The sequence below is a fragment of the Galleria mellonella genome, unplaced genomic scaffold, assembly GCF_026898425.1.
Source record: "Galleria mellonella isolate WM207_F2 unplaced genomic scaffold, CSIRO_AGI_GalMel_v1 utg63, whole genome shotgun sequence".
NCBI lineage: Eukaryota > Metazoa > Arthropoda > Insecta > Lepidoptera > Pyralidae > Galleria > Galleria mellonella.
Window position 1 is genome coordinate 2184670 of NW_026442130.1, and position 27806 is coordinate 2212475.

The window sequence follows — 27806 nt, forward strand, 5'->3', positions numbered from 1 at the left end:
AGTTGTATAGAAAAAAACATGTATTTTTGGGGATTATGATTGCCTGGTTATATAATACTCTATTTGTTTATTTCCGCTTTGACAAGTTAACTAATTAATTACTGGTAGTAAGTTTGCATCATTTGGAATTGTAAGCAGAACTGGGCAAATCCCAATTTGCATATGGGCACAAGGCCCTTTGGTGACGTAAAAATACTATTTAAAGAAATGTATTTCTTGTAAAACTAAACCTAAAAACTCTCTGACCTCAAGGTCATGGATGGTGATACAATTTACACCTCTGTTTCTAAATATCATAAAAAATATAAGTATTTATAAGCAATTGCAAAATGCCAAGACATTTATTATCTTGACAGTTTAATTGTGTTCTGATTTTGGGTTTAAACAAAAAAAAAACCTTTATTAATCGTAAAGTCGTAGCGAGCGAGCCGTTGCGTCATTCCAATCTGAATTTTAAAAGTCGTCCTTTGACGTATTATAGCAAAAGTTTTTTTTTTTTTTAAGTAAAATAGTGAACCAATCGTGGGGCACAGCCGGTGTTGCCATCTTTCGCTTCATACTGTACGCGACATATGATGACATAGTACCCATTATTGTAATTAATATATGTATACATTACTCATATGTGTTTTTGTCACGGTAGGCTAACTGACCTGCTTCCATCCTCACCTATCTTCCCTCACTGGTGTCCTGTCAGCGTATACCGATAACGCAGGCGAGATTACCATTCCATTATCATCCATAAAAAAAAATTGTCTGTTACTATAATACGAGGTCTGTCCGGAAAGTTCGTATAAAAGTGTTCTGGAATGCGAGAAAGAGGAGTGGGGAGGCCAGGTAAGCGCAGGACCCCTTCCTTATGTCCCTAACAATGCTTCAGTTCTGGTCTGACCGCCGTGCGGTGCGAACTGGCTTGTCACGCCATCTGTGAAGTTACCTCTTAACGAAACCCCGTCGGCATGGAGCCCGCTTCCGTTGAAGAGCAGCGCGTCGTAATCAAGTTTCTCTCGAAACTCGGCAAGAATGGCCGTGAAATTTTTGCCGATCTCAGAACAGTTTATGGGGATGATGCTGTGAAGGAACCAACCGTCCACAAGTGGCTAAAAAGATTCAGAGAGGGCCGAGAAAGAGTTCGATGTTCGGGGGATTGTCCATCAAGAATTCGTCCCTCCAGGCCAGACAGTTGATGGAAAATTCTACGTCGATGTGCTCAGACGCCTCAAAGCTCGTGTGGCACGAGTTCGTCCAGAATTGGCGCGAGAGGGGCGTTGGATTCTTCACCACGACAATGCCCCTGCCCACACCTCTCTTGTTGTCCGTGAGTTTTTGAGTAAAAATTCCATTACGGTGACCGAACACCCCCCTATTCGCCGGATTTGGCCCCGTGTGACTTCTTCTTGTTCCCAAAAACCAAATTGGTACTTCGGGGGCGGCATTTGGGGGACATAAATGAGATAAAAAAAGCTACGACGGGGCAGCTGAGAAACCTACAACCAGAGGACTTTCAAGGAGCCTTCTCACAGTGGAAACGGCGTTGGCACAAGTGCATTATGTCACAGGGGGAGTACTTTGAAGGGGATAAAATTGATTTACCTGAATAATTGTAAAATAAAATTTTTAAAAAACTTTTATACGTACTTTCCGGACAAACCTCGTATATCACTTATCTATTCTCAATGGTGACCCGCCAGTGTAAGCTCAATACAGTCCATTTAAAAGCAGTAGAGGGTAATGTCGTGTCTGTCGGCAGCCTGTGCTCGCTGGGCGCGGTGTTCGCGTACTCGTACGCCCGCGGCGGCGGCGGCGGCGCCGCGCCGGCGGCGTACTGCGCGCGGCCCGGGCTGCGGCTGTGGCGCGCCGACCGCGCCGGCACCGTGCACCAGACGCTACTTTTCAAGGTACCTCCCACATACCATATATATGTTGCACTGAAAATTTTTAACCAGTCAAAAGTACTATTGACTAGCGAAGTCATTCAAAAGTACTCTTGACTGTGACCATATGTTTAAGTCAATAATACTTTTTACTAAAATAACAGTTAAAAGTACCTAACCTAACCGCAGATTTGCAGTCAAAAATACTAATAACCGATAATTTTCAGTCAAAACCACTTTTGACCAACCTGTTCAGTCGAAAGTACTTGTGACTGACTTCGCTAGTCAATAGTACTTTTGTCTGGTTAAGAGTTTTGACTGCAACATATACATTACCTCGACCGTATCTAGGGTGTCAGTTTTCTATGCCAGACGTCTTCTGTCATTAAACTTTAACCTTAGCGTCATAAATACAAAGACGATATATATAAATAACAATTTATAAGACCATAATAAAAAAGAATTTTGAAAAATCTTCTATTCCTCCACCAAATAAAGTATTGTCTCTTCATTTTAAATTAAGAATTCATTTCATTAGTATGTGACAACACAAAAAGTACGGTTTCAGAGGAATTTTCGCTCGCGAACGCTCAGGCTGTACAATGAGCTTCCTGCCTAGGTTTTTCCCAGAAAATACAGTATGGGGTTCTTCAAAAAAGGTGTAGTAAGGTTTCTTCAAGGTCGGTAACGCATACGTAACATCCCTAGCATTATAGGCGCCCATAGGCGACAGTGACCATTTACCATCAGACAGGCTGTATGCTTGTTTGATGGTAAACGTTTATATATATATAAAGCACTTTGATACCTAAATTTAGTTTATTACTTGTTACCGTGTTTATAAATGAGTGTTATTATTATTTTTTTTAATTCCAGGAAGCAATATCAAATCCGTTGACAGTCGCCGAACTGCTGAACCCCTCGCTCCGGAAGCACTCTCATTCGGACGGGGAGTACAACCTGGGGCCGCTGTATGTGTTCCGCGAACACTTCCTCGTGTCGCACAACGAGCACTTCCTGTACATATTGGACCCGAGGTCGTTGACCGCGGTCGCTGTTGTGGATGACCTCAGGCGGTTAGTTCATGTTTTTTTTTTAAGTTCTAGAACGTCTGCGTTATCGGTATACGCTGTTGAGGTACTAGTGAAGTGAGGGGTGATAAAGAAATATCGGTCGATCGAAAGGTCTTCAAAAGGGGGGTAAAGAGGTTTCTTTAGAATCGGCACAGCACGCGTAATGCCTCTGGTATTGCAGGTGTTCATAGGCTACAGTAACCGCTTACCATTAGGTGGGCCGTATGTTATTTTTGCCACCTCAGTGGTATAAAAAAAAATAAAAATAATACTCATAATAATAAAAATAGTCCTCAAGAATGGCAACGAATAAAGGGTACCATCATCATCTTCCTACCCTTATCCCAATTATTATTTGGGGTCGGCGTAATATGGTTTTTTATTCATATTATGAAAAAAATTGGCTTATAGTTTTACGACCGGCCGCCTGCCTGACATCAACCCACTTTGGGAAATCATCATTGGGAAAGGTTTTCATGGGCGACAAATTACACTCTGCTATCTCCATAGTACTGTTATTATCTTTGCAACAAGCGGTTGTCTGTCATTCTAAGTTGCGTAAAGTATTTTTAATATTGAAGTGAGACTAATATTTTATTTCGCAAAAAGAGCAAACTCAGGCTGGAATTTAATATGTCGTATTACTATGTGTGGCATGCAGGAAAATACGACACATTTAATTACTATAAAATAATACAAGCTACTATGGTATCTACATAATTGAAATATCCTCCTTGTAAATTTTCCTGTAAATTGGATTTATTTTCCTTGTAAATTCATTATACTGTTATATGTCAAGGTGTGGTATGAGGTAAATAATAAAATAACTATTTATGTATGTTTATTTACATGCAGGAGTTTTTATATGATGAATACGTAATGTTATGTAAATGCTATTTTTGTTTTTTTTTATTTTCTGTGTATCATCACTACATAGTATAAAACAAAGTCGCTGTCGCCGTCTGTCCGTCCTTATGTATGCTTAAATCTTTAAAACTACGCACCGGATTTTGAAGCGATTTTTTTTAAATAGATAGAGTGATTCAATAGGAAGGTTTGTATGTATAATACATGCATAATATTGTAGAGGAACACTGATAAATTTATAGGTTACTAATGTGACGTGATGTAATGTGTACCCGTGCAAAGCCGGGGCGGGTCGATAGTGCTATATAAAATTTTCATTAATAGAATAATGAACAATTTATACTGCATACATATTTAATGACTAATTAGTCTAAGGATGTTCGTGGATCACAAATTTCAGAAGAATTACCACAGGGACTTATACAAGAGTCGACTGAATGGAAATCCTTGTCCCAATCTGTCATTTCTGTCATGAAACAGCTGTAATTGCAAGGCTGTGTTTCAGTTTAAAAAATAGGATATGACAGTAAAAATTACAGGGTACGGAGACTTAATTCCACAGTCCTCAGGAATAGTAACAATTGACGTCACAGTGTATACTGTTATGACCATAACGCTGTACATATCTATAAGCGACAGTTACCACTTTCCATCAGATAGGATAGGATAGCCTGTTTGTTATTTTAAGTTTTATAAAAATATATATATTGCCAGGATCCTGTCGGTGTCGGTGAACAAAGACGAGATCTTCGTGCTGGAGGGGCCGCGGTCGCTGCTGCGGCTCGCGCACTCGCCCGAGCCGGCCGCGCTGGCGCCAGGTCTGTTCACCAAGCACACCGCTAGTTAGCTAGCTAGGTTAAGTCAATTCCACACCGAACGGAGCGCTTAGCTCACTGACACGTTTTTTGTTACCAAATTACATAGTTTTTTTTTATTAGTTTACAATTATTGACTTAAATCGACAATAATGAATGTTAGGTAGGTAAGTGGTTTTTAGAAGCTTCCAGAATGATCTTTGATGTTATGAAGTGTATCGTAATAATATTTATATATACGTGATTTGATTTCCGCCTTCATAATGGAGCGTCTTAGACAAAACCTTATAACGTAAGGCAAGTAATCTAATAAGTTAACATAATAAAGTTCTCTTTAGGGTCACTTGAATGTTGCGAGCGCCTTTACGCTATATTAATTGCTTGGTGGACCATATTCTTCATTTAAATTAACAATATGCTTGAATGATGTCTTCAAAACTGACTACCAAAAATTAAGAATAACAGAGTCGACTTCTATAATTATTTTCTATAAATTGTAATATATTCCAATCTTTTCTCTACACCAATATATAAGTACTTAACTATTAACTACTTAATAATACCTAAGTCTCATAAGTATTTACTGCGCTCCGTCGGGTGTAAAACAGTCCTTAACATTTCACTACTCAAAAAGACAACGAAATCATATTTGCCATCATACTTATAAGAAAGTAAGCTAGTGAGACACTAATACGGGGCCAATTTAGATACTTAAATCTTTAAACTTTGTAAATTTGTTAAGTTAAGAATTATAATAAAAAGTTGCTTTTTTATGAGGAGCCAACGAAAAACAAAAAAAAAAAATTAAAAGCGAAAAGTAAATTACACTAATAATATATAGATTTAAAACTATATTAGTATTTTTGAGAATGAAATATATATATATATATATATATATATATATATATATATATATATATATATATATATATATATATATAAACTAAAACTTCCTATAAATCAATTTTAAATATTAGAGTAATTTGCCCTTTAAATTCAAATAGGGGAAATTAGTACAAGAGGATTGAACAAAACACTTCAATATGTTTTTACGACGGTTTTTTAGGAAAAATGTCGACGTGCACAAATATATGTTACCTAATAAAGTGCAAATTTGTAAAGAAATCATACTATAACATCTCTTATTTAGTTTAGAAAGAATAAAGAAAAGTTTTAATTATAATAAAAATAATCCAATTTGACTTTAGAAAATAAAGTTGACTCTAAGGCGCCATTTTTCTAAACCTGTCTCTACAGTTAATGATAATTGTTGCCATAGCGAAATTTTTATTCTAAGGACTTTCTAAATTACTATAAATTTATGTTATGACGGTCTATAAAAATGTAATTTTGCGAAACTATAAAATTTAAATATTAATTAAATTTACAGAAATGGGACCTCAAAATTGAGGTCATTATTAGAGATAAGTTTTAGAAATTGCGTTTAAATGCATTTCAGAATAGACTTTACTCTTTTTAATTTTTACAATGAACTTTATATATGTCTACATAATTTTACAAATATACAATAGGACTACATAAAAGTATTTTTATATATATAATTATGTAGTTTCTTGTAGCGTAGTAACATGAAGACTTACAGTAATGAATTGTACCTAATTTGATATCCCCTAGTCTGGATTTTATTTTAAATGCTTATAGCATGCAAATTATATATACTAAGTTTATTATGCTGAGTAGTTTATAGTAGCATATTTGTAAGGCATTTCCTTAATTTTTTATGGTGCATCTTTATGGTGATTATTTTTTATTGAATTTTGTACTCTGCATGGTTGTACTTAAGGTAAATTTTAGTTATTCTATCAATGTATTTTATGTAATTTCTTCTGTACTTGTCATCGAGATTAATGTGAGCATAACATACATATTTGCATGATTTTTAAATTATTTAACTAGAATATTTTTGTGAAATGTGAATTTTGGATATGCACGATCAGTGTTTTTGCAAAGTGTACTTAGACTGCACTGCAGTACGGTTTAAATTCGATAAAGCAACTAATATACCATAAGTGCCTTTTCACACGCACCGGGTATTACTTACACGTAAGGGGGCGTTGAAGCTTAATTTATCTGATTCAATAGAATTTAGTGAAAGTGTAAACAAATTAATGTCATGTCACTCATGTCCTACAGCCTCAATGGTCGCGTACTGCGCGGTTTCAGAGATGTTTCCTCCCACGAACACTCAGGTTGTGGGATGAGCTCCCTGCTGAGGTTTTCCCAAGAGACTACAGCATGGGGTTCTTCAAAAGGGGGGAAAGAGGTTTCTTTAGGGTCGGCAACGCACGCGTAATACCTTTGGTATTGCAGGTGTTCATAGGCTACGGTAACCACTTACCATCAGGTGGACCGTATGCTTGTTTGCCACCTCTGTGTATAAAAAAAAAAAGTAATAATTGTCCCAACCAAAAGACAGTTTATATAATTATTTTTTATTATTTTATATTTGAGTTTTTATATTTGCACGCCTACAGTGTGACAGACTAAGACTGGACTAATTTTCTTCTAATGTAACATCTATAAAATTTACCTTATTTTAGCAAATAAATGAATTCTAATTCACTCAGCTGATATAATAGCAGTAAATTAATTAATTAAATGTTTCGACTCGTTAATGATTTTATTTAGACAGTAATTTATTTATTTAAAGGAACACCAACATATTGCATTATAACATATATAACAAACATTAATTACAATACAATATTAATGCACACGCCTTATTATAGGTATTCACAACATTTGCTTTAACATAGTTATACAGTGCGAGAAAATGAAGTAACAATAAAGTTCAATAAAAATTAATGACAAATAAGCTTGCCAACTCTTACGCGAACCGTACCGTAACAATGTGAAATGGCCTTTGCCGTGACGGGTTTCCTTCGTACTATAACCTCTAGCCCAGTGTTTTTTAAAGTTTTTTTTTATACAACTTAGAAAGGCAAACAAGCTGACGGCCCACCTGATGTAAAGTGGTAACCGTCGCCGTAGACATGAGCAGTACTATGGACATAACAAAGTGTGGGTCGCGACCCTTTAGGGGGTCCCCAAGCCTCTACAAGGGGGTCGCGGATGGTCGCGAAGCAGTGAAAAATCAACAGTTCCGTAAATACATAGACTACTTAAAACATAGATTTACATATTTGTTTTAGATACTTTATTATGTATTATTTATTTTATTTAATCGATACCTAACTGTGAATATAAATACAACTGTACAGATTTCATAATTGTACTATAATAAAATTCATACACATTCGAAACCGTGGAGGGTAAGAGGTCGCAAGATATTTTTACATACTAAGGGGGTCGCAAAATATTTTTACATACTAAGGGGGTCGCAAGATATTTTTACATACTAAGGGGGTCGCAAGATATAATTACGTAATAAGGGGGTCGCAAGATATTTTTACATACTAAGGGGGTCGCAAAATATTTTTACATACTAAGGGGGTCACAAGATATTTTTACATACTAAGGGGGTCGCAAGACATTTTTACAAAATAAGGGGGTGGCGTCATGTAAAGGATTGAAAAACACTGCTCTAGCCTTTCAAGCGTATCGCGAAAAAGTACTAATAAGCTGCCATAATGGGGTCAACCGTTGAGAGTGGAACGTTCCTTTTCGCGTATTCATGGAGCGTGTCGTATCTGTGTTCGCTCAGAATGATGTGGTCGCATATCGGGGTTTAAATAAAAAAAAGAAACCTGTTCACTAAATTCTATTGAAATAGACTATGTAGTATATAATTGTGAAACTTCCAGTATTCAGTATGTTTGAGTATATTCGGACATACTGCTAATTATAGTTGTAACAGGGTGCTTTTTAATTAGTAGTTATATATATATTCCATTTTGTATAGTTTATACTTATACATTATATATAAATACATATATATATATATATATATATATATATATATATATATATATATATATATGTATATAGATTTTTTTTTTTTTTTTTTACAACACAGGGGGCAAACGAGCATGCGGCTCACCTGATGGTAAGTGACTACCGCCGCCCATGGTCACCCACAACACCTACGGCATTGCAGGTGTGCTGCCGGCCTTTTAAAAAGGAATATGCTCTTTTCTTGAAGGTTATGTTGTCGTATCGGTTCGGAAATACTGCTGCTGGAAGTTGATTCCAAAGAGTGGTTGTGCGTGGAAGAAAGTGCCTTGAAAAACGCACGGTGGAGGACCGCCACTCGTCCAGATGGTTGGGATGAAATTTTAGTTTATGGCGGGTTGTACGATGGTGAAAATCTGCAGCAGGTATCAATCCGAACAATTCTTCAGAGCACTCCCCATGATAAATTCGGTAGAAGACGCACAGAGATGCAACATCTCTACGCAGTTTCAGTGGGTCGAGCCGGACAGTAAGACGCCGATCGTCAACAATTCGAGCTGCCCGACTTTGAATGCGGTCTAACGGAAGGAGTTGGTACTGTGGCGCTCCTGCCCACAGGTGAGAACAGTATTCCATGTGTGGCCTCACTTGAGCTTTATACAGTTTCAGGCGGTTTTCTGGCGTGAAATACCGTCTCACCCTATTGAGCACCCCCAACTTTTTGGAAGCTATCTTAGCTTTTTCCTCCAGATGACCGCAAAACTGGACGTCGCTAGATATATCGACGCCAAGAATCCCCAGACTCGACTTATTATCAAGGGAAGTGCCCTGAAAGTGAGGTGATACGACAAACGGTGTCTTTTTTGCGGTGAACGCGCAGACTTGTGTCTTCTTAGGGTTAAAGTGAACAAGATTGCGTTCACCCCAGATCGAAACTTTATCGAGTGAAGTTTCGATTTCAGACACAAGTCTGTTCCGAAGCTCATCGGTATGTGCCCGCGAGATCTTTGCATGACCGGTGTATAATGCATCTCCTGTGCTGTCGTCCGCATAACAATGAATATCACTGATCTGTAACATATCATTGATATGCAGAAGAAACAGTGTCGGAGATAGTACACAGCCTTGCGGGACACCAGCATTCACAGGTTTTAAGTCAGAGCATGCTCCGTCGACTACGACCTTAATGCTACGTTCCTTAAGAAAGCTGGCGACCCAACTGCACAATCTCGCAGGCAACCCAAACGAAGGTAGTTTTGAGATTAGTGCCCGATGCCACACCCGATCAAAGGCTTTCGCAATATCCAGACTAACAGCTAAGGCCTCTCCCTTATTCTCGATTGCCACTGCCCATCGGTGTGTTAAATAAACTAAAAGATCACCAGCCGAGCGTCCCCGTCGAAAGCCGTACTGGCGGTCTGAGATCAGCTGGCGATCCTCTAGGTACCGGAGCAGTTGATGGTTAATAACTGATTCCATGACTTTCGAGAATAAGGAAGTGATAGCTATGGGCCTATAGTTAGCTGGATCTGAGCGGTCTCCTTTTTTAGGGATCGGATGCACCAGAGCAGTCTTCCAAAACTTTGGGACTATACCTGATGAGTAACAGAGCCGAAAAAGACGCGTAAGAACCGGAGCCAACTCTGGTGCGCACGTCCTAAGCACAATTGGAGGAATGCCATCGGGCCCGCTCGACTTATGGATTTCAAGGGAGAGAAGTGCTCTACACACTGATCCTAGCGTGAATTTAACATCCGGCATAGAGCTCCTACAACGCGGGATGGTCGGCGGTAGTTTCTCCCCGTCATCCAACGTCGAGTTTGATGCAAAGAGAGATCCAAGGAGATCGGCCTTCTCTTTGGCGTTCAGAGCCAACGAGTTATCCTCCCTGCGCAATGGTGGAAAAGATGACTGACAGAAATTCCCTTGTGCAGCTTTGGCAAGAGACCAGAAAGCTCGAGATCCCGAAGGTAAACTAGCCAATCTCTTGCCAATTCTACCAATATGCTCTGACTTCGCTGTGGCCAAAACTCTTTTGAAGGACCTAGAGGCAAAGTTATACTTCTTTTAAGGGCACTGATGTTAGAATCTCGCGAAGCCACACCTTTGGCCCAGGCTAGGAAGCACTCCTGTTTCAGGCGAGATGCTATTCTACAAGAGGCTCCATACCAGGGCTGGGATTTCCCACCGACAGGTACCACAGAGTTAGGAATAAATAATTCCATTCCCTGGAGCACCACATCGGCGATGGAATCGGCGATGGCGTTGGGATCCCCCAGTGCGAAGCAAACCTGCCTCCATGGGTAAGATGCGAAAAAAATCCGCATCTCATCCCAGTCTGCCGACCTGTAGTGCCAAACACGACGTCTACCCGTAGAACGTGGTGGAATCGGACTCATGAGAGGCACCTCGCTCCGCACCAGACAGTGATCCGATGATCCAAGCGGAGCTTCGACGGAAATCACATAGTTGTCTGGGTGGGTGGTCAGCAGAAGGTCCAGCAGTGAAGGTGAATGGTCCAACACATCAGGTATTCGCGTGGGCGAGGAAACAAGCTGCGTCAGACCATAAGCCAAAGCAAAGTCATGAACAGATCTTCCCGCATAGTCGGTTGTACGTGAACCAAGCCATTCGGTATGGTGGGCATTAAAATCGCCAAGAATCACGACTTCAGCGGAAGGAATCTGTTCGAGCAGGGAATCTGTAGCCATTTGGACGTGCTCAATGAGTTGGTCGGTTTCGATGTTACCGCTGTGGGACCTGTATAGGCATGCATAGACGCGAGGATGGTCATTACAGTCTACACGCAGCCATAAAATAGACAGGTCCGTTCCTTCAAGACTTCCAAGGCGGCGACAACAGATATCCTCTCTGACATACGCGCATACACCGGCACGCGAAACAAAACAATGTTCAAGTTTATAGCCCGGGTACGTCAGGTATGAAGTTTCGTTTGGAGAGGATATCTGTGTCTCCGTTAGAAAGAGCAATGCCGGCCGCGCCGTTTCTAGGTGGTGGTGGACAGCGTTTAGGTTAGAATGTAATCCCCTGATGTTGCAGAAGCTCACATTGAGCGAAGGGGATGCCGTAGAAATATTGCTCCGTTTGCCCTTGGTACCAAAGAGCGGAATTTTGCCCCCCCCAGAATACGCAGGGCAGCCCGAGCGTGGTTGCTCGAGGGAGGATTCTCCAGCAACATGGTTACTGGTACCTCCCTGGGGTATGTTATTTTTTTTTTTAATTCCACTGCCATGGTTGCGTGTTGTAAGATAGGGGGACGGGGTTGGGGAAAGGATTTTAGGAATAGGAAAGGGATGGGTATGGGATGGGTTTGGGATGGGCCACCGGACTCCCTCACTCACCATACGGAATGTGATCGCACTAAAAATGCAACCACTTAGCGTCGGTATTCTGTGAGGGTGTGGTACTTCCCCGGTCGAGCCGGCCCATTCATGCTGCAATACCATATAGGATTACAGCGTGGCTCTACCACAGATTGTCTACCATAACATGACACGTCTCTTGCACAATACAAAGAATTAAAAATGTTTGAGTAAAAATATTAAACAAGGAATCTAATAGTCTACTAAACATGTTACAAAGGGGGGGAAAAGGATGGTTAGTAATGGAGACTGAGAATCCCATTGTTAGCAATATTCCCAACCAGGTCGACCTACTCGCGGTTCTCCCTGGAAACTATCATGGTTAATTCCTGATGAATTCATCATGATGTGCTAACTGACCTGTTTTCATCCTCATCGATCAACCTTTACTGGTGCTCCGCCAGCGTATCCCGTTAGCGCAGACGGGGTTACCACTCCATTTTCATCCAATAAAAAAAAACATGTTACAAACACAAATAAATCACCAATGTCTGTATATAGCACACACTGAAGTAAAAACTTGGAGGCGACGTGCCATGTTAACGTAGACAGTCTATAATTGATTCCTTCCCTTACTTATTATGAATAGTAATTAAGTTTGCTAGCTAATTAAAGCCTAATTAGTCTTGTATAAATTTGAGATTTCATCATTAATCTATAGGAATTGTATTGTTTAAATTTTAAATAAGTTTGAAGACAACGATTACCTACTTTCTTATAGGTAGATTGCGGGGGAAAGGGATTGTTGGCAACGGAGTTTAACAGCCTCATTGCTAGCAATATGCCCTATTAGGTCGACCTCCACGTAGTTCCCCCTGTAAACCATCGTGAACAATTCCCGTTAAATTCGTCACTATGGACTAATTGACCTGCTCCATTCTCACTTATCATCCCTCACTAATGCCCCACCTGTTTATACCGATAGCGCGGGTGGGGTTGCTATTCCATTATCACCCATTAAAAAAACTATTTGGGTTGCCAGCTTATTGGCATTTTTATTTAAATACACACAAGTGTTTTTTTATTAGAATTTTTTAATAGGTAAAAATGAAATGGTAACTCAGTTTGCACTATTGGTTTACTCGGAGTCAGATCAATCGGTCTATAGTGATAAATTGGCGAGGTATTAATAAGAACGGTATCAAGAGAGACCGCTTGGAGGTCGAGTTGACCCTATAATGCTATGGGATGGGAATGGTATAACCTAATGAAGTTTTTTTTTATGGATGATAATGGAATGGTAACCCCACCCGCGCTATCGGTATACACCGGCGGGGCACCAGTGAAGGATGATAGATGAGAATGAAGCAGGTCAGTTAGCTCATCGTGACGAATTCAACGAGAATTGTTCACGATGGTTTCCAAGGGGAAACACGTGGAGGTCGACCTTATAAGGGCATATTGCTAGCAATGGGGCTGTAAAAATCCACTGTTAACAATCTCTTCCCCCCGACCTATTGAAGTTATCCACAGCTAATATCAGTAGTATCTACTGTTAATAGGACAAAATAAAAACATATGAGGCATTTTTATTTTCTCCTACTAAAATTACAAAAACGAACTTTATTAAGGAGAATTACTTAATATTATTTTATAAATTAGAGTCTGCAGACAGGAGTCTTAATTTGGCGCGATATTGTTATAAGTGATATTTTAGTATTTAATAGCAGTTGAATCCCATTGCTAGCAATATACCCAACCAGGTCGACCTTCTCGCGGTTCCCCCTGGAAACTATCATGGTTAATTCCTGATGAATTCATCATGATGAGCTAACTGGCCTGTTTCTATTCTCATCTATCACCCCCTTCACTGGTGCTCCGCCAGCGTATCCCGTTAGCGCAGGCGGGGTTACCATACCATTTTCACCCATCAATAAAAAAAAAACCGTTGAAATTAATATATCCGTCCATGAAGTTATTGTCACACATCGTGTTGTATTTTTGGGAGGCTAAAACCATATACAAATCATAATAGAATTGCTTTGTATAACTCAAGGATATCTCTTTACATTTAAGAGTTTGCTCTTGTCGGTGTAACTACCAGAGAGAGACTGTATAAAAGTCGTTTGCTTGGGCACCTCTATTCCGTTCGTGTTTCTACCGTGAAACAGTTGTGCTTGCATGGCTGTGTTTCGGTTTGAAGGGTGGGATATGGCAGTGAATTTACAGTGTACAGAGGAATATCACCCGAGTCCTCAGGAATGGCAATCCATGGGGGGGTATCATGGATGAAAGAGTATACTCTGTTATATCCATGGTACTGCTCATGTCTATAGGCGATAATTACCACTTTCCATCAGGTGGGCCGTCAGTTTGTTTGCCATTCCAAGTTGCATAAAAAAAAAACATGCATTCTCTTCCAGCCAGTTCTATTCCAGGTCATATATTTGATCTTTCTATACGACATGACACCGAGTATTTTCTTTATCTGTCCCAATGTAGTTATTTCTCAGTCTTCCCTTCCTCTTTTGCCCTCTATTTTACCTTCTGGTATGCTCTTTAAAAAGTCTATATGTCGTATAAGTAGAAACACGAATTGTTTAAAGCGTGTTTATTTATTTATTTATTTATTTAAGGAACACCAACAGCATATTGCATTATAACATATAGGTATAACAAACATCAAATACAATACAATATTAATGCACACGCCTATTATAGGTATTCACAACATTTGCTTTAACATAATTATACAGTGTAAGAAAATTAAGTAAATAACAAAAATAAACATGTAATCTAAGTTGTGAGCAATATCAGAAAATAAGATTATGAGTGAATTAAATTAAAAAAATATTAAAAAAATATATATTATGGCAATTAGAGTTAATTTTCATAAGATTGTTGTACAAAGTGCTTCAGCAATTTATTCCTGTAGGAATTCGAATTATCGTACACTATATCAATTTCAGGTAATTTGGCATTAATTTCATTGTATGACGCACTAATCCTGGCCGGAGGTTGATGCAGTCCTAGGTTTGTTGTGTGTTAACTACAATAGAACTTTATTAAATCAATTATATTTCTTACAATATTTCATAACAGTATTTATTAAATTGTTTAGTATTTTAAAGCATGTGTCATGCTGTAATACATTCACCTCTATGCAGTGGCCAGTTCGTTAACTATTAACAAATGTTAGTAAATATGTCGTCAAGACGTTTACCTATTTTTTTTTATTTTCTTATTTGCTTAATATACTTACAGATTGGTCTTATAGAAATTTTATTAAAATCTATTTACTAGTTTAGTTTTTAAATCAATATAACTTTTTTTGCCACAATTAGAAATCGGTTTTTTGTTTGTCGAACATAATCATACATATAGAATATAAAGTACCAAGTATGAATCATTAAATATTTAACATGAAGTATAACTATTATGGCTAAAATTAACAAGTACGTAGGTACGTAACGTAAAGTGCCTTCTTCGATTGATAAACGAAAAGTCCCGTCCGTGAGTCAGATCTTCCTCATTGCGTCGCTTACGCTGAAATTAGTAACTTACCGTGACACACACGCACACGCGCACACGCGCACACACACGCACACACACACACACACGCGCGCACACACACGCACACACACATACACACGCGCACACGCACACGCACACACACATACACACGCGCACACGCACACGCACACACACACACGCGCGCACACGCACACACACACATATACTGTATCATGCATAGATGTCCAAATCCATATGTACCGAACAAAACCTTTAGTATTTATTAATAAAATATATATACAATTTTAAACCACATTCTAATATTGTTTAGGTGTGCATTATTTTTTTTTTCTGTGTTTCTGTGGTTTTGCCAGTTATATCTACAATTTGCCTTTACTTCCTTCCATATCTAATATGCGATAAACCATATTCATATAATCTTTTATAATATATACAGTCAGTGGGTTATTTTATGACGAGTCGTACGAATGTTACATTTAATTAATATAATTAATGTTTTTTTTTTGTTTTTAAACCAAAGTAATTTTTAATTTAATTTGTTCTTACTTTTTTTTTATTTGTTCTTTTTATACAATTTTCAAATTTATTTTATAAAAGCAAAAGTAATTTAAATTGTTCTGTGATGTGTCATTTGTTGAGTTTTCCATTTTCATTTTTAGTGTTTTTATTTTGTTTAACAATATTCTAAGTGTTATGGAATATTCGATAGCAAGAAAAACACAGTAACGATACGAGGTCCGGTTATTACTAAGTTAACCAATTGTGAATTAACTATCTAAGTATTTAACCGTTTGAAGAATGTTTTCTTACATAACTAGTTATTTCTCAAAAGTCACAGGTGAGTAATTTACACGCTCATATTTACAAAATTTCTTACCGTATTTTAAAATGTTTAGATTAGCTAATCTAATTTTTATCATCAAACTTTATGCTTGGGAATTAGTTGTATTTATTTATTTAACTCTTTATTGCACCAGTAACATAAAATAAAGTAACATAAAACAATTCAAGTAAAATACAGTAGCATAAAGTACAGATTAAAATATATACATAAAGGTACAAAAAGTGGTCTTATTGCTAGGGCAATTTCTTACAGACAACATTTGGTTAAAGGAGAACAGATAGAAGTGGGCAGGTGGCGCAAGAGTTAATTAATATTTTTTGTGCATAAAATACAAAAACCTATGTTGCACAAAAATATCAAATACTACTTATTATGTTATTATAATTTTTGGGCAAGGTTTTGTAGCAGGGGCAGGTAGCGCAACTCGTGGATACCTTATAGAGCAAATTTTCCCTGGCGCCCAATTAAAATGCGTCATTAAATCAGCGCTTAAGTTTTTTTTTTTAAGGGTATTGATGTTAAATGAGAGCATAATTCTTTAGCTTTCGAATGCAATATCATTTTTATAATTGACATTTGTCGTTTTAGTAAAATCAATGCATATGTGCGCCGTCGTGGGTTGGGTCGATTTAGTTGCTCGCGAGTGTAGTTTTTAGTTATTATATTTCAATCAATTGTGGCTCAGTTACTTTAAAATATATATATCAATATATTGTCCATTAATCGTATGCGCCTGGCAATAGGTACAAACTCAGCTTTTGCTGGACTGATGTTCGTTCAGCGCTGATTTTCAGTATATATATATATATATATATATAATTTTCAGTTTTATTATATCTAATATACACGATATATCACATATCATATACATGTACATCACAGCATCACAACTGTTTATATTTCAATATGTAAAGCATATATAAAGTGCCTTATATAAACTTATATAAAATACCACAATCAACTATTCAATTAAGACTATTAAATATATAAAATATATGTTGTTCACAGCTCGTATAAGCTTTTGTATGTTATATAATAGTGTGATATTGTTGATTGTCACCACTCATCTAAGCATTGTCTCCGACAATATTTTGTTTTTTATTCATAGCACGATATCTCAAATGCTAAGTTGGGTGTACTTTAACGTAAATATAATAATAATAAAGCCAAAAATATTAGATATGGCAGTGGAAATATTATATATACATACATTTTAATTATATACATATGGATATATTACGTGTAATGCAATTTGGAACTTGACTTCAAAATTGTTTCCGTCCGTTCTTTATGCTACTACCCATATCTATTATTTCGTAGGCTTATGTATCTCGTCCAAAAGGTGAAATCAGGGGCATTTCAACCGACTTCAAAAAAGGGGGTTCTCAATTCGATCGTATTTTTTTACTGTGATGGATACCTTTACTTTTAGTACATCTATACATAGTTGGTCCTAATATTTTGCTATGCCGTCCGTTCAGTAAATTGAAATAAGTTTTGTTATCAAATATTGATTGCCCTGTTCTAGTATTCTTAAAAAAATCATTTCTAATGTTAACGCTTATTGGATATTGTATTTTATTGTAATGTATTTAGAGTGTAGATTGAATGTTAGCATGGCCATTGTACTTATATGTAAATATACTTTGGTAGTAATTTATGCATTTTTATTTTCAATCCAACGCAACACCTTCGCTTCTCGCTTGGTATATTTATGTATTTGAGCAATGGTGCTATGTTGCTGGCTTCGAACCACAGAGTAGAATCCTACATGGGCATACAGGAGAGAAAATATTAATCACTTTTACCAGTGCGTCAAATTTAAAGCAATTTCTCTATAGCTATAAAGGTATCTTTATTAATTATAAATGTATAATTCTAACCAAAATTAAAAGGAAATTGTGTGTTTATGTCGAAAATAATTTTGTTATCTATGCAGTCTATAGTTTGAAGCCCGCTATGTATTAATGCTTGCTTTTGTTTTGCTATATATTCAATATTTATACTTAGAGAGCCAGACCAATTAATTTGCAAATCTAAAAACTAATTGCCTGCGTAAACTAGGGGCAAAATTGTTTGCGGACATGATTTTTTTTATACAACTTAGAATGGCAAACAAGCTGACGGCCCACCTGATGGAAAGTGGTAACCGATGCCTATAGACATGAGCAGTACCATGGACATAACAGAGTATACTGTTTCGCCCATGATACCCCCATGTGTTGCCATTCCTGAGGACTCAGGTGTTATTCCTCTGTACCCTGTAAATTCACGCCATATCCCACCCTTCGAACCGAAACACAGCCATGCAAACACAACTGCTTCACGGTTGAAACACGAATGGGACAGAGGTACCCAAGCACACGGCTTTACCCTCAGTTTTAAATACCAACGAGGGACAATCCCAGCGTAAATTCTAGACTAATCACCATCATCTTCACCATCATATCCGCCGTTAACTGTCCACTGCTGGATGTAAACGTTAACTGTCCACAAGCCTTCCCCAGCAGGGAAGTTTTGCCGGTAGTTGCCACGCTTGGTATGCAAGTTGGCAAACGCAGTTTGGGTTTTGGTGAAGTTTTAAGAGGGACGCTGCCGCCCATTTCCCATGCTGCGCATGCCAAGTTCTCTTAGTCACCTCTTACTATACCCACGGGAAATGAAGAGGTTGCTTATTCTATGCCGAGACCTACACACCTAGAATATTCACAATAAAACCCCTAAAATAGCATGCTGTAAAGCACACATGTTGTGTAAGCAAAAAGCTTACACAAAAAGAAATTTTGTCCGTAAAAAAAGTTTATTGACTAGCACTTATGTAGGCCTTAAGATTAAAAAAAAAACTATGTGTAGGATTAAAAAAAATAGTGACTAACAAGCTAACGGCCCACCTAATGGACAGTGATAACCGTCGCCTATAGACATGAACAGTAATATGGACATAGCAGAGTATACTGTTTCACCCATGATACCCCCATGGATTGCCATTCCTGAGGACTCAGGTGTTATCCCTCTGTACCCTGTAAATTCACTGCCGTAGCGCACCCTTCAAACCGAAACACAGCCATGCAAACACAACTGCTTTTACTGTAAAAACACGAATGGGACAGAGGTGCCCAAGCAAACGACTTTTGTACAAAGTCTCCCTCTGGTAAAAAATAATATCATACTCATATCCTTAACCCTTTGCACTCTAGGCCTTTTTCGCTTGCGCGAACCAGCAACTCGAGACGATTTCGGCCTTCGGAGAAAACTATCTTATCGCATGTTGTAAATAAGGAGATCCAGTTACAAAAGACCGTAGCGTCGTAGCAGCGTAGTTCGATTTAAAGTTTTAAAACACTCGGGCGCCGCTGCAGCGCCGTTCAAGTGCTAAGGGTTAATAATTTTATAAAGGTCAAAGTGAGTTTGTTTGTTACCTGATAGCGACTTAACGACTTAACCAGTCACTACGAAATTTTATATATACGTATTACATAGGATGGAGAAGGATATTTTATACAACTTAGAATGGCAAACAAGCTGACGGCCCACCTGATGGAAAGTGGTAACCGTCGCCTATAGACATGAGCAGTACCACGGACATAACAGAGTATACTGTTTCGCCCATGATACCCCCCATGCGTTGCCATTTCTAAGAACTTACGTGTTATTCCTCTGTACCCTGTAAATTCACTGCCATATCCCACCCTTCAAACCGAAACACAGCCATGCAAACACAATTGCTTCACGGTAGAAACACGAATAGGAAACGACGCTTGTACAAAATCTCCCTCTGGTGAATTACAAATAGGTTATTTTTAAAGCAACTTCGTATTCCTTCCCGAACAGAGCAACCGATCAACTTGATGACCAAGTCGCTGACGACGTCCCTGCAGCAGGCGGTGAACACCATGCGGGACATCACCCTCGACCAGACGGTACCCTACATCACCAGCGTGCTCGAGCAACCCATCTCCATCTTCACGACCAACGACGTTGAGACCGGCGTCGTCGCCAGTGCCGAGGAGTGCTTCGAACTGCCGCCCATCAAGCACCTACCGAATGATATCTCGAATAATGTGTTGGAATCGATTATAAACGAGTTCAGAGACGTCTCCGCTGATGACGAGATCAGACGAGCTAAATCTGAGGAATTGCAGAGGAAGCTGAAGTTGTATAACAGTATAATGGAGAAGAAGTGTGACGAGGAACTGATACATAGCCGGAGGAGCAGGAGGAAAGACGGCGGCTCCGGGGCCAGTACTCCTCGGCTTGCGACCCCCGTGAGGAAATTGGATAACGTCAGCTATACCAGTCCATGCTTGATGAACGTCAGCATATATGAGTATGTATTATCATTATCATCATATCAGCCCTTAAGGGATTGTTAATAGTGCGAATATCGGGGGGAAAGGGATTGTTAGTAATGGAGACTGAGAATTCTATTGTTAGCAATATACCCAACCAGGTCAACCTCCTCGCGGTTCCCCCTGGAAACTATCATGGTTAATTCCTGATGAATTCATCACAATGGGCTAACTGACCTGTTTTCATTCTCAACTATCACCTTTCACTGGTGCCCGACCAGCGTATCCCGTTAATGCAGGCAGGGTTACCATACCATTTTCACCCATCAAAAAAGTGTATGCCGTTAGCGCAGGCGGGATCACCTTTCCATCATCATCTATTAAAAGGAACAAGCCCATTGCTAGCAATATAACTTGTCAGGTTGACCTCCACGCGGTTCCCTTTGAAAACCGTCGTGCTGAGTTATCGTTAAATTCATCACGAGAGGCTAATTGACTTGCTTTCATCTTCAGATTCATTATTATCTTTCACCATATATCGATAGCGTAGACGGGATTACCATTCCATTACCACCCATAAAAAAAAGTGTATAGGAGGTGTATGTGTTAATTTAAATTTGTAACGTTTAGTAAAATCGTCCCCGCTCAGCGTTACGCTGCAGCCGAGGAACTACAGCACTGATTTTCAGCGGGAGCCCTTCGTGTAAATCTTAGTTTTATTTAAACTGAGAATTTATTAACATAAACAATGAATGATTTCATTTAACTTTCCAGCAATGCACCACCAAACGACGAGCTTCTAGAACAAGAAATAGAGGAGAAAGAGAAGATTCTAGCCAAGATGCTGAACCTCGAATCACTCAGCATCACCGGTCACAAGCCGCAAGAAGATGACGCAGTACCAAACGATATTACCGTAGTACCAACATACAAACAAATTGACGTACAACCGGTAAACGAAACCGAAAAACCGGTTACACCGAAACACCTAAAAGCGGATGTGAAAAAAGAAAAACCGGTTAAAATAGATCGACCGGTAGAAAACGTTAAAATAGCAAAAACTATTAGCCCATTCAATTTAGTGCCCAAACTGGTACAGTTACCGAACAATTGGAATCTCGAAAATATTGAACTGAAATTAGAAAAGCAAAATGGTTTGAGCAAAAATAATGTACAAAATATCATATCTCCAGACGATAACTTCGAGAGCGAATGGGAAATAATCTGATATAGTAAGAGACCAAAGTAAGCCATATTGGTCTTTGGTTTGGTAATACCGTACCATAGGATTTATTTAGTAATTCAAATGAGGCAACCCAAGACACATAAGTTTACAATTCTAAACATTTCTTAACACTTCTTTGCATAATGGTGGAAATTTCCATCATAACATTGAATGCTCAAAAATTATGTAAAAGAACTAGTTCACTTTAAGTTGATCGTGTATGGATACCTTTTTAATGTCCATTGCAGATAAAAAAACATAGCTGTCAAATTTATTTTTTTAACCATTTTTTCTTTAATTTTGAATATGATTTTTAACCTTGATTTATTTCACCAATAAAAAAAAATCATGCAAAGAAGGGTTAAAGATTTTCGTGACCTAGTTGTCTTACAAACACCCAAGGTCATGAATTCTAATTGTAGCCAGAACTAAAAAAAATTGCGTATCTGTTTGCATTTCTAGCTAACTCTCCGGTACTACTCGTGTAAAGTTGTCGCCCTCTACCGTCATTTCTAGACTGCCTTCGTTATACGCGAAGGATTCTGACGTGGCTTATCGAACCACGGTTATACCCTCCAAAGCAGGAATTAGGTGAAAATCCTTACTAAAATTATAAATGTGAAAATGAATTTGTTACCTTCTAACGTCTTAACGGTTTAACCAATCGCTATGAAATTTGATTGTACTATATGGGATATAGGCGACTTTTTATTCCAACTAGTAAACGTATCCTGGTCATGTGGACAAAGTCGCGGGTAAAAGATAGTCATTTATAAATGGTCTAAATATGGAAAATTCAATAATTTAATATCTATACGAAAGTATTTATTTGGTGTCCATATACTATATGGGATATAGGCGACTTTTATTCCAGCTAGTGTTTACTAGCTTTATCCCGGTCATGTGGACGAAGTCGCGGGTAAAAGATAGTCATTTATAAATAGTCCAAATGTGAATTTAAAAATTCTGAATTTCAAAGTTATTAGAATATATTAGAGAGGGTTAAAATAAACGGGTCGTTAACAAGAGGAGCAGCGTGTGTGTGTATGCAATTGTATGGAGCTCTTCACGACTGTATCGTGGATTTGCATGTAAATTCAAAAGCATCTGATTGAAACTATGTATGTATAATATTTAGCTGTTTGTTTTTTTTTTATTGTGATGGAAAAATAATACGATATGGTGCCTGCCTTCAAAATATTAAAATACAATTAAGAATGTGCATTTATTTAGAGGCTTCATTTTACACACATATATATATATATATATATATATATATATATATATATATGTATATATGTATATGTATATATATATATAATGCAAATTTCTATATATTTTTCTCTCTCTCTCTGCAGTTAAACCGAATTATTTGTATTTAATTTAGAAATGTGATATTATTTTTAATTTAGCTATTTCTTATTTTTGGTTAAGTGGAAATTTATAATATTAAAAAAAACACGATAAACATATTACCATCTCCTTTTTTTAAGGTTGGTTAAACAGTAATATAGTATAAAAGTCAATAGCTTTTCCACAACTTAAAGCACGCTTTAACTATATTTTCTTTATTATTATGTTAACTACCTCAAATTTCTTTTTTTCTTTAATTATTTTATATTTTTGTGTTGGTTTGATTTTTATACGATTTTTTTAGTTTTTTTTTTATTTATTAATTAATCTTCAAAAGTTGAATATAAAAAAAATATTTCTAATCTCAAACTTTTTTTTTATGTATAACTCTATAGGTGTACTAACTCGAAGGCGAGCGAACATTAATGCTTTATTGAAATTATTTATATGATTATTTATATTGTACAAAATATATAAATATTGTTCTCGAATTTTCGAATACTATTTATTATTCTGCTTTTTACGATCATCAATAGAAAATATATATATAAATAAAAATTAAGTATTATATAATAATATAAAAAAGTAAATAATAATGCATTGATCTCGATGAATTTTGTTTTGTGTATTAAAAGTATTGTTTGTTACATTTGGGTTATTAAAATAATGTAAGTAATCGGTCGTGTGCTTCGAGGGAAAAGGGACGGAATCGGCATGCATGTACACTAGGCATATTTAATTTGGATACCGATCTGATATCTATATATTGGGTTCCACTGGACATTGACGACGGAAAATAGGTCATCGCCCATTTCGATATCGCCCATATCGGTCGGATATCTATTTTCGAATGTGTTAAAAGTCTGTGATCCGATATTTTTTGGATAACAAACTTTTACAGTTTACTTTTACTATTACAAAATATTTTTTTTTTTAACAATGTCTATACATAATAACTTTATTATATATAAATTGTTATTTGGTTTTAATAATTTTGGTCAATTGGCTCAGCAAATAGTTATATTTGTTTATTTTTGTTATGTTATATTAGGACTGTGTTTATTATTTTACTAGAAAAAAAAATCTTAGATAAAAATATATACCATATATGAACTTTATGGACTAATAATTTTATCAACTAAAATGTGATAATGTGGTTTTCAATGGGTGATAATGGAATGGTAACCCCACCCGCGCTATCGGTATACACCGGCGGGGCACCAGTGAAGGATGATAGGTGGGGATGAAGCAGGTCAGATAGCCCATCGTGATGAATTCAACAAGAATTGTTCACGATGGTTTTCAGGGGGAACCACGTGGAGGTCGACCTAATAGGGCATATTGCTAGCAATGGGGCTGTCAAACTCCATTGCTAACAATCCCTTTCTCCCTGTGATAATGTGTTATCAACTCTTAATTTTTGAATAATTAGAAATTTTATTTCATAATAACTGTAACTGAATAATGTCTCGTCAATGGGTGAATGTGTTTTAATAGAGAGGTAAATACGCAATGCATGAGCGGAAATATGCGCCTTATAAGTTAATTAGACTAGTAGATTAAGAGTATTGTCACGTGTGAGGTGGCGGGCTTTATTGGCACTTTTATATCACAGAGCACGAACTGAGAACGTTTTAAGAGCTAACAAAAAAAATAATAATTAATTATTTATTTATTTTTATTTATTTACAGGAAAACTAGGGCTACACTAGAGCAAAAAGTACAGTTTAGGATCACAAAATAAGCCACTAATAGGTTTTCACAAGTAGCAACAATATAGATACAAGGCGCTGTACACAAAGCAACAAAAATAGGAGTTAACAAAAAAAGTGAAGTTAAAAGCTTGAAAAAAAAAAATGAACAAACAAGATCGAAAACAAAAAAAAATTATGAATGCAATACAAAGTAAAAATTAATTACAAGTATTTGATTTAAATATGGCCTCCTTGTCCATACAATAGCTATTCAAACTGACTATGAATAAACAATTGCCTACTCAGTTGGTCTCCCACTGATATTATGTTTTTCGAAAATAGATCTATATTAAGAGTTTTAGAAATAGTATTAAAGTTATTGCTAGCTCGCCAAAGGAACGAATTTTGTCTATAATTCGATGACACTGATAATAACATATTTATACAAAAGTAGTACATTACAGAGTTTATCTCCTGTCAAGCAGAGATTGCTTGTGTTAGGTGAAACCGCTCTTTCATAACAATATTTCACAGTTATTACAATGAACTTTTTTTTTTATAAAATGAATGTCATAATTAATTAATATACAGAAATATTTATTGTATTTATAAGACCACTCATGGCCGTACCCAGCTTTTGGCCTAGGGTGGGGGGAGGGGAGGGCCAAGTAAGATTATGGCGATAAGTCTGAGGTGGCGGGCTTAATTGGCACTTTTACATCACAAAGTACAACTTAATGTTCTGGGAAGTTAAGTTAAAAAAAGGAATGGGTGGAATACACACATGGGTGTAGCCAACTTTTGGGAGAAGCGGTCAGGTCAGGTTTGTGGCGATTGTGATGCTTGCTTACAGTTTTTCAAAAGATAACACCTTAAGGGGGCGCTCTTATTTATTTATATTAAAATTCTTATCGTCATATCAGCCTTTATGTCCACTGCCTCCCCTTTGGGGGGGGGGGGGATATCATATCATCTGTCATACATTCAGTGCTGCAGTGCTGAACCTAGGCCTCTCTCGTAATGTGGGATTATGTCAGTAGTTGCTATGTTTGCTTTTGAAACCGCTGTAAGGCTTTGGAGATGTTTTAAGAGGGAAGCTGCTGCCCATCCCTCGCCCTCCCTTAGTCGTCTCTTACGATACCCACGGGAAAGGAAGCGGTGGCCTAATCACACTTATTAGTATTAAAATCATATTACGATTCATTTAGTATAATGCATATGTATGTATCTCATTAAACTAGAAAACTGTGAAGCTCATCCAGTTAATGTAGTAAATAAATAAATAAAAAATAAATAAGTTAATCATAGAATTAAGTATAATTGATAATTAAAAAATATTAATTCTATTTTATCAAAAATATCGAATTTATCCATCTCATTGTTAAATATAATTTTGGGTAGCTTTTATTTTTTAATAAATGCCTATCTAAAACACATAAGCCCCCCTCCTGGGGGGCGCCAGTAATTGCCATGCAAAACCCATAATGCAATGGTACAATGACACGCATTTATATGATTATAATAGTTTTATATGCTATTTATTACACGTAATATAGTACTCGGTTTTTCATTCGCGCTATTTCAGTGTTCGATGATTGCAATATACTTTATTGTATTGCAACAAAATCGAAATTGGCTTGACAATGAATTCAATTACAACTTTCATATATATATATATATGTACTCACGTATGTGTGCCTCGGCTTCGCCTCGGCCCAGATTTGCACGTTCGTCCATCAATGCCTCAGTTGCTGGCTGCTGCAGTAATGTACTATTATAACATTAGGGGCAAACGAGCACGCAGCTCACTTGACAGTAAGTGATTACCGCCGCCCATAGACACCCGCAACCTTAGAGAAATTGCAGGTGTGTTGCCGACCCTTTAAGAAGGAATATACTCTTCTTGAATGTTATATATATATATATATATATATATATATATATATATATATATATATATATATATAAATAAACCAAATAAATTAATATATTATATATGACACTTTTATACAGTATAAGAATCTACATATTAATATAAAGAGACAGCTGTGTGTTTTATTTTTAATTTTGTAAATGTCAACTTATATTCATAAATAAATGTTTCAATTTATATGATTGTAAATATCACTTAACTAATCACTCTATTTATGAAAAGTTTTTTTTAATGTAATTTAGAATTAAACTACTGGGCCCATGATACCCTTCATGCGTTGCAATAAAAGACTTTATTAGTTAAAAACTTATTGCTTTATTACATTTGAGCGTTACTTTTTTTTATACCATTGAGGTGGCAATCAAGCATACGGCCCACCTGATGGTAAGTGGTTACCGTAGCCTATGAACACCCGCAATACCAGGGGCATTACGCGCGCATTGCCGACCCTGAAGAAACCTCTATACCTCGCTTCGTCATAATTGTAGAATACTGACGGATCTTTATATGTAATCTTTGTCAGATCCGTCAGTATTCTACGACTATGACGATTTTGAAGTAAAATTTGGTTAAAATAAATATATAAATTAAGCAAGTGGTAAATTCTAACAGACTTACCAATAGTGCAGGAGTTTAGTTTTGAAGCGGTATAACGGATTTACAATACTTAAATAATATAGGATCCTATATTATTTAAGTATTGTAATAGTCCTTAGGATTGGTAGCCAAATCTCCAGACATTAAAAGTCTAAATGCTAAATAATATTACAGGGTACAGAGGCATAACGCCTTAGCCCTCAGAATGGCAACGCATGAAGGGTATCAAGGGCGACATTTACCACTGTCCATGAGGCAGGTCGTCAGCCTGTTTGTCATTCTAAGTTGCATAAAAAAATTATGGTATCGCAAACAGAGCGACGAGTTTTTTTTTTTAATCGAATAACTTAATAATGTAGACATAGCTATATTTTTTACGTCTGCAGCTGAAAACCCGCTTGTGATGCTCAAGTGAAATAATATTAGTAATAATTCAATGACGTACCTATTAGCATACGAGATCAAAAGTTTGTGATGTATTGTATTGGTTGCTTAATAAATATTTACCACCA

General features: G+C 37.1%; 1 protein-coding gene across 2 annotated transcripts in view; it reads left to right on the plus strand.

Moving 5' to 3' along the window:
• Nucleotides 1-27806, plus strand: part of LOC113521786 (WD repeat-containing protein CG11141) — a 31391-nt gene extending 3585 nt beyond the window's left edge. The window contains exons 5-10 of one of the 2 annotated variants that reach the window (XR_008253447.1): nt 1751-1898; nt 2751-2950; nt 4529-4632; nt 20035-20530; nt 21267-22308; nt 24763-27806. Coding sequence is in view for 1 of the 2 variants with exons in the window: in XM_052899959.1 (XP_052755919.1) it covers nt 1751-1898; nt 2751-2950; nt 4529-4632; nt 20035-20530; nt 21267-21720 (1402 nt within the window). In the remaining variant the exon portion in view is untranslated. Of the gene's footprint in view, nt 1-1750; nt 1899-2750; nt 2951-4528; nt 4633-20034; nt 20531-21266 lie in introns of both variants that reach the window. The other variant, XM_052899959.1, reaches the window with a different exon arrangement.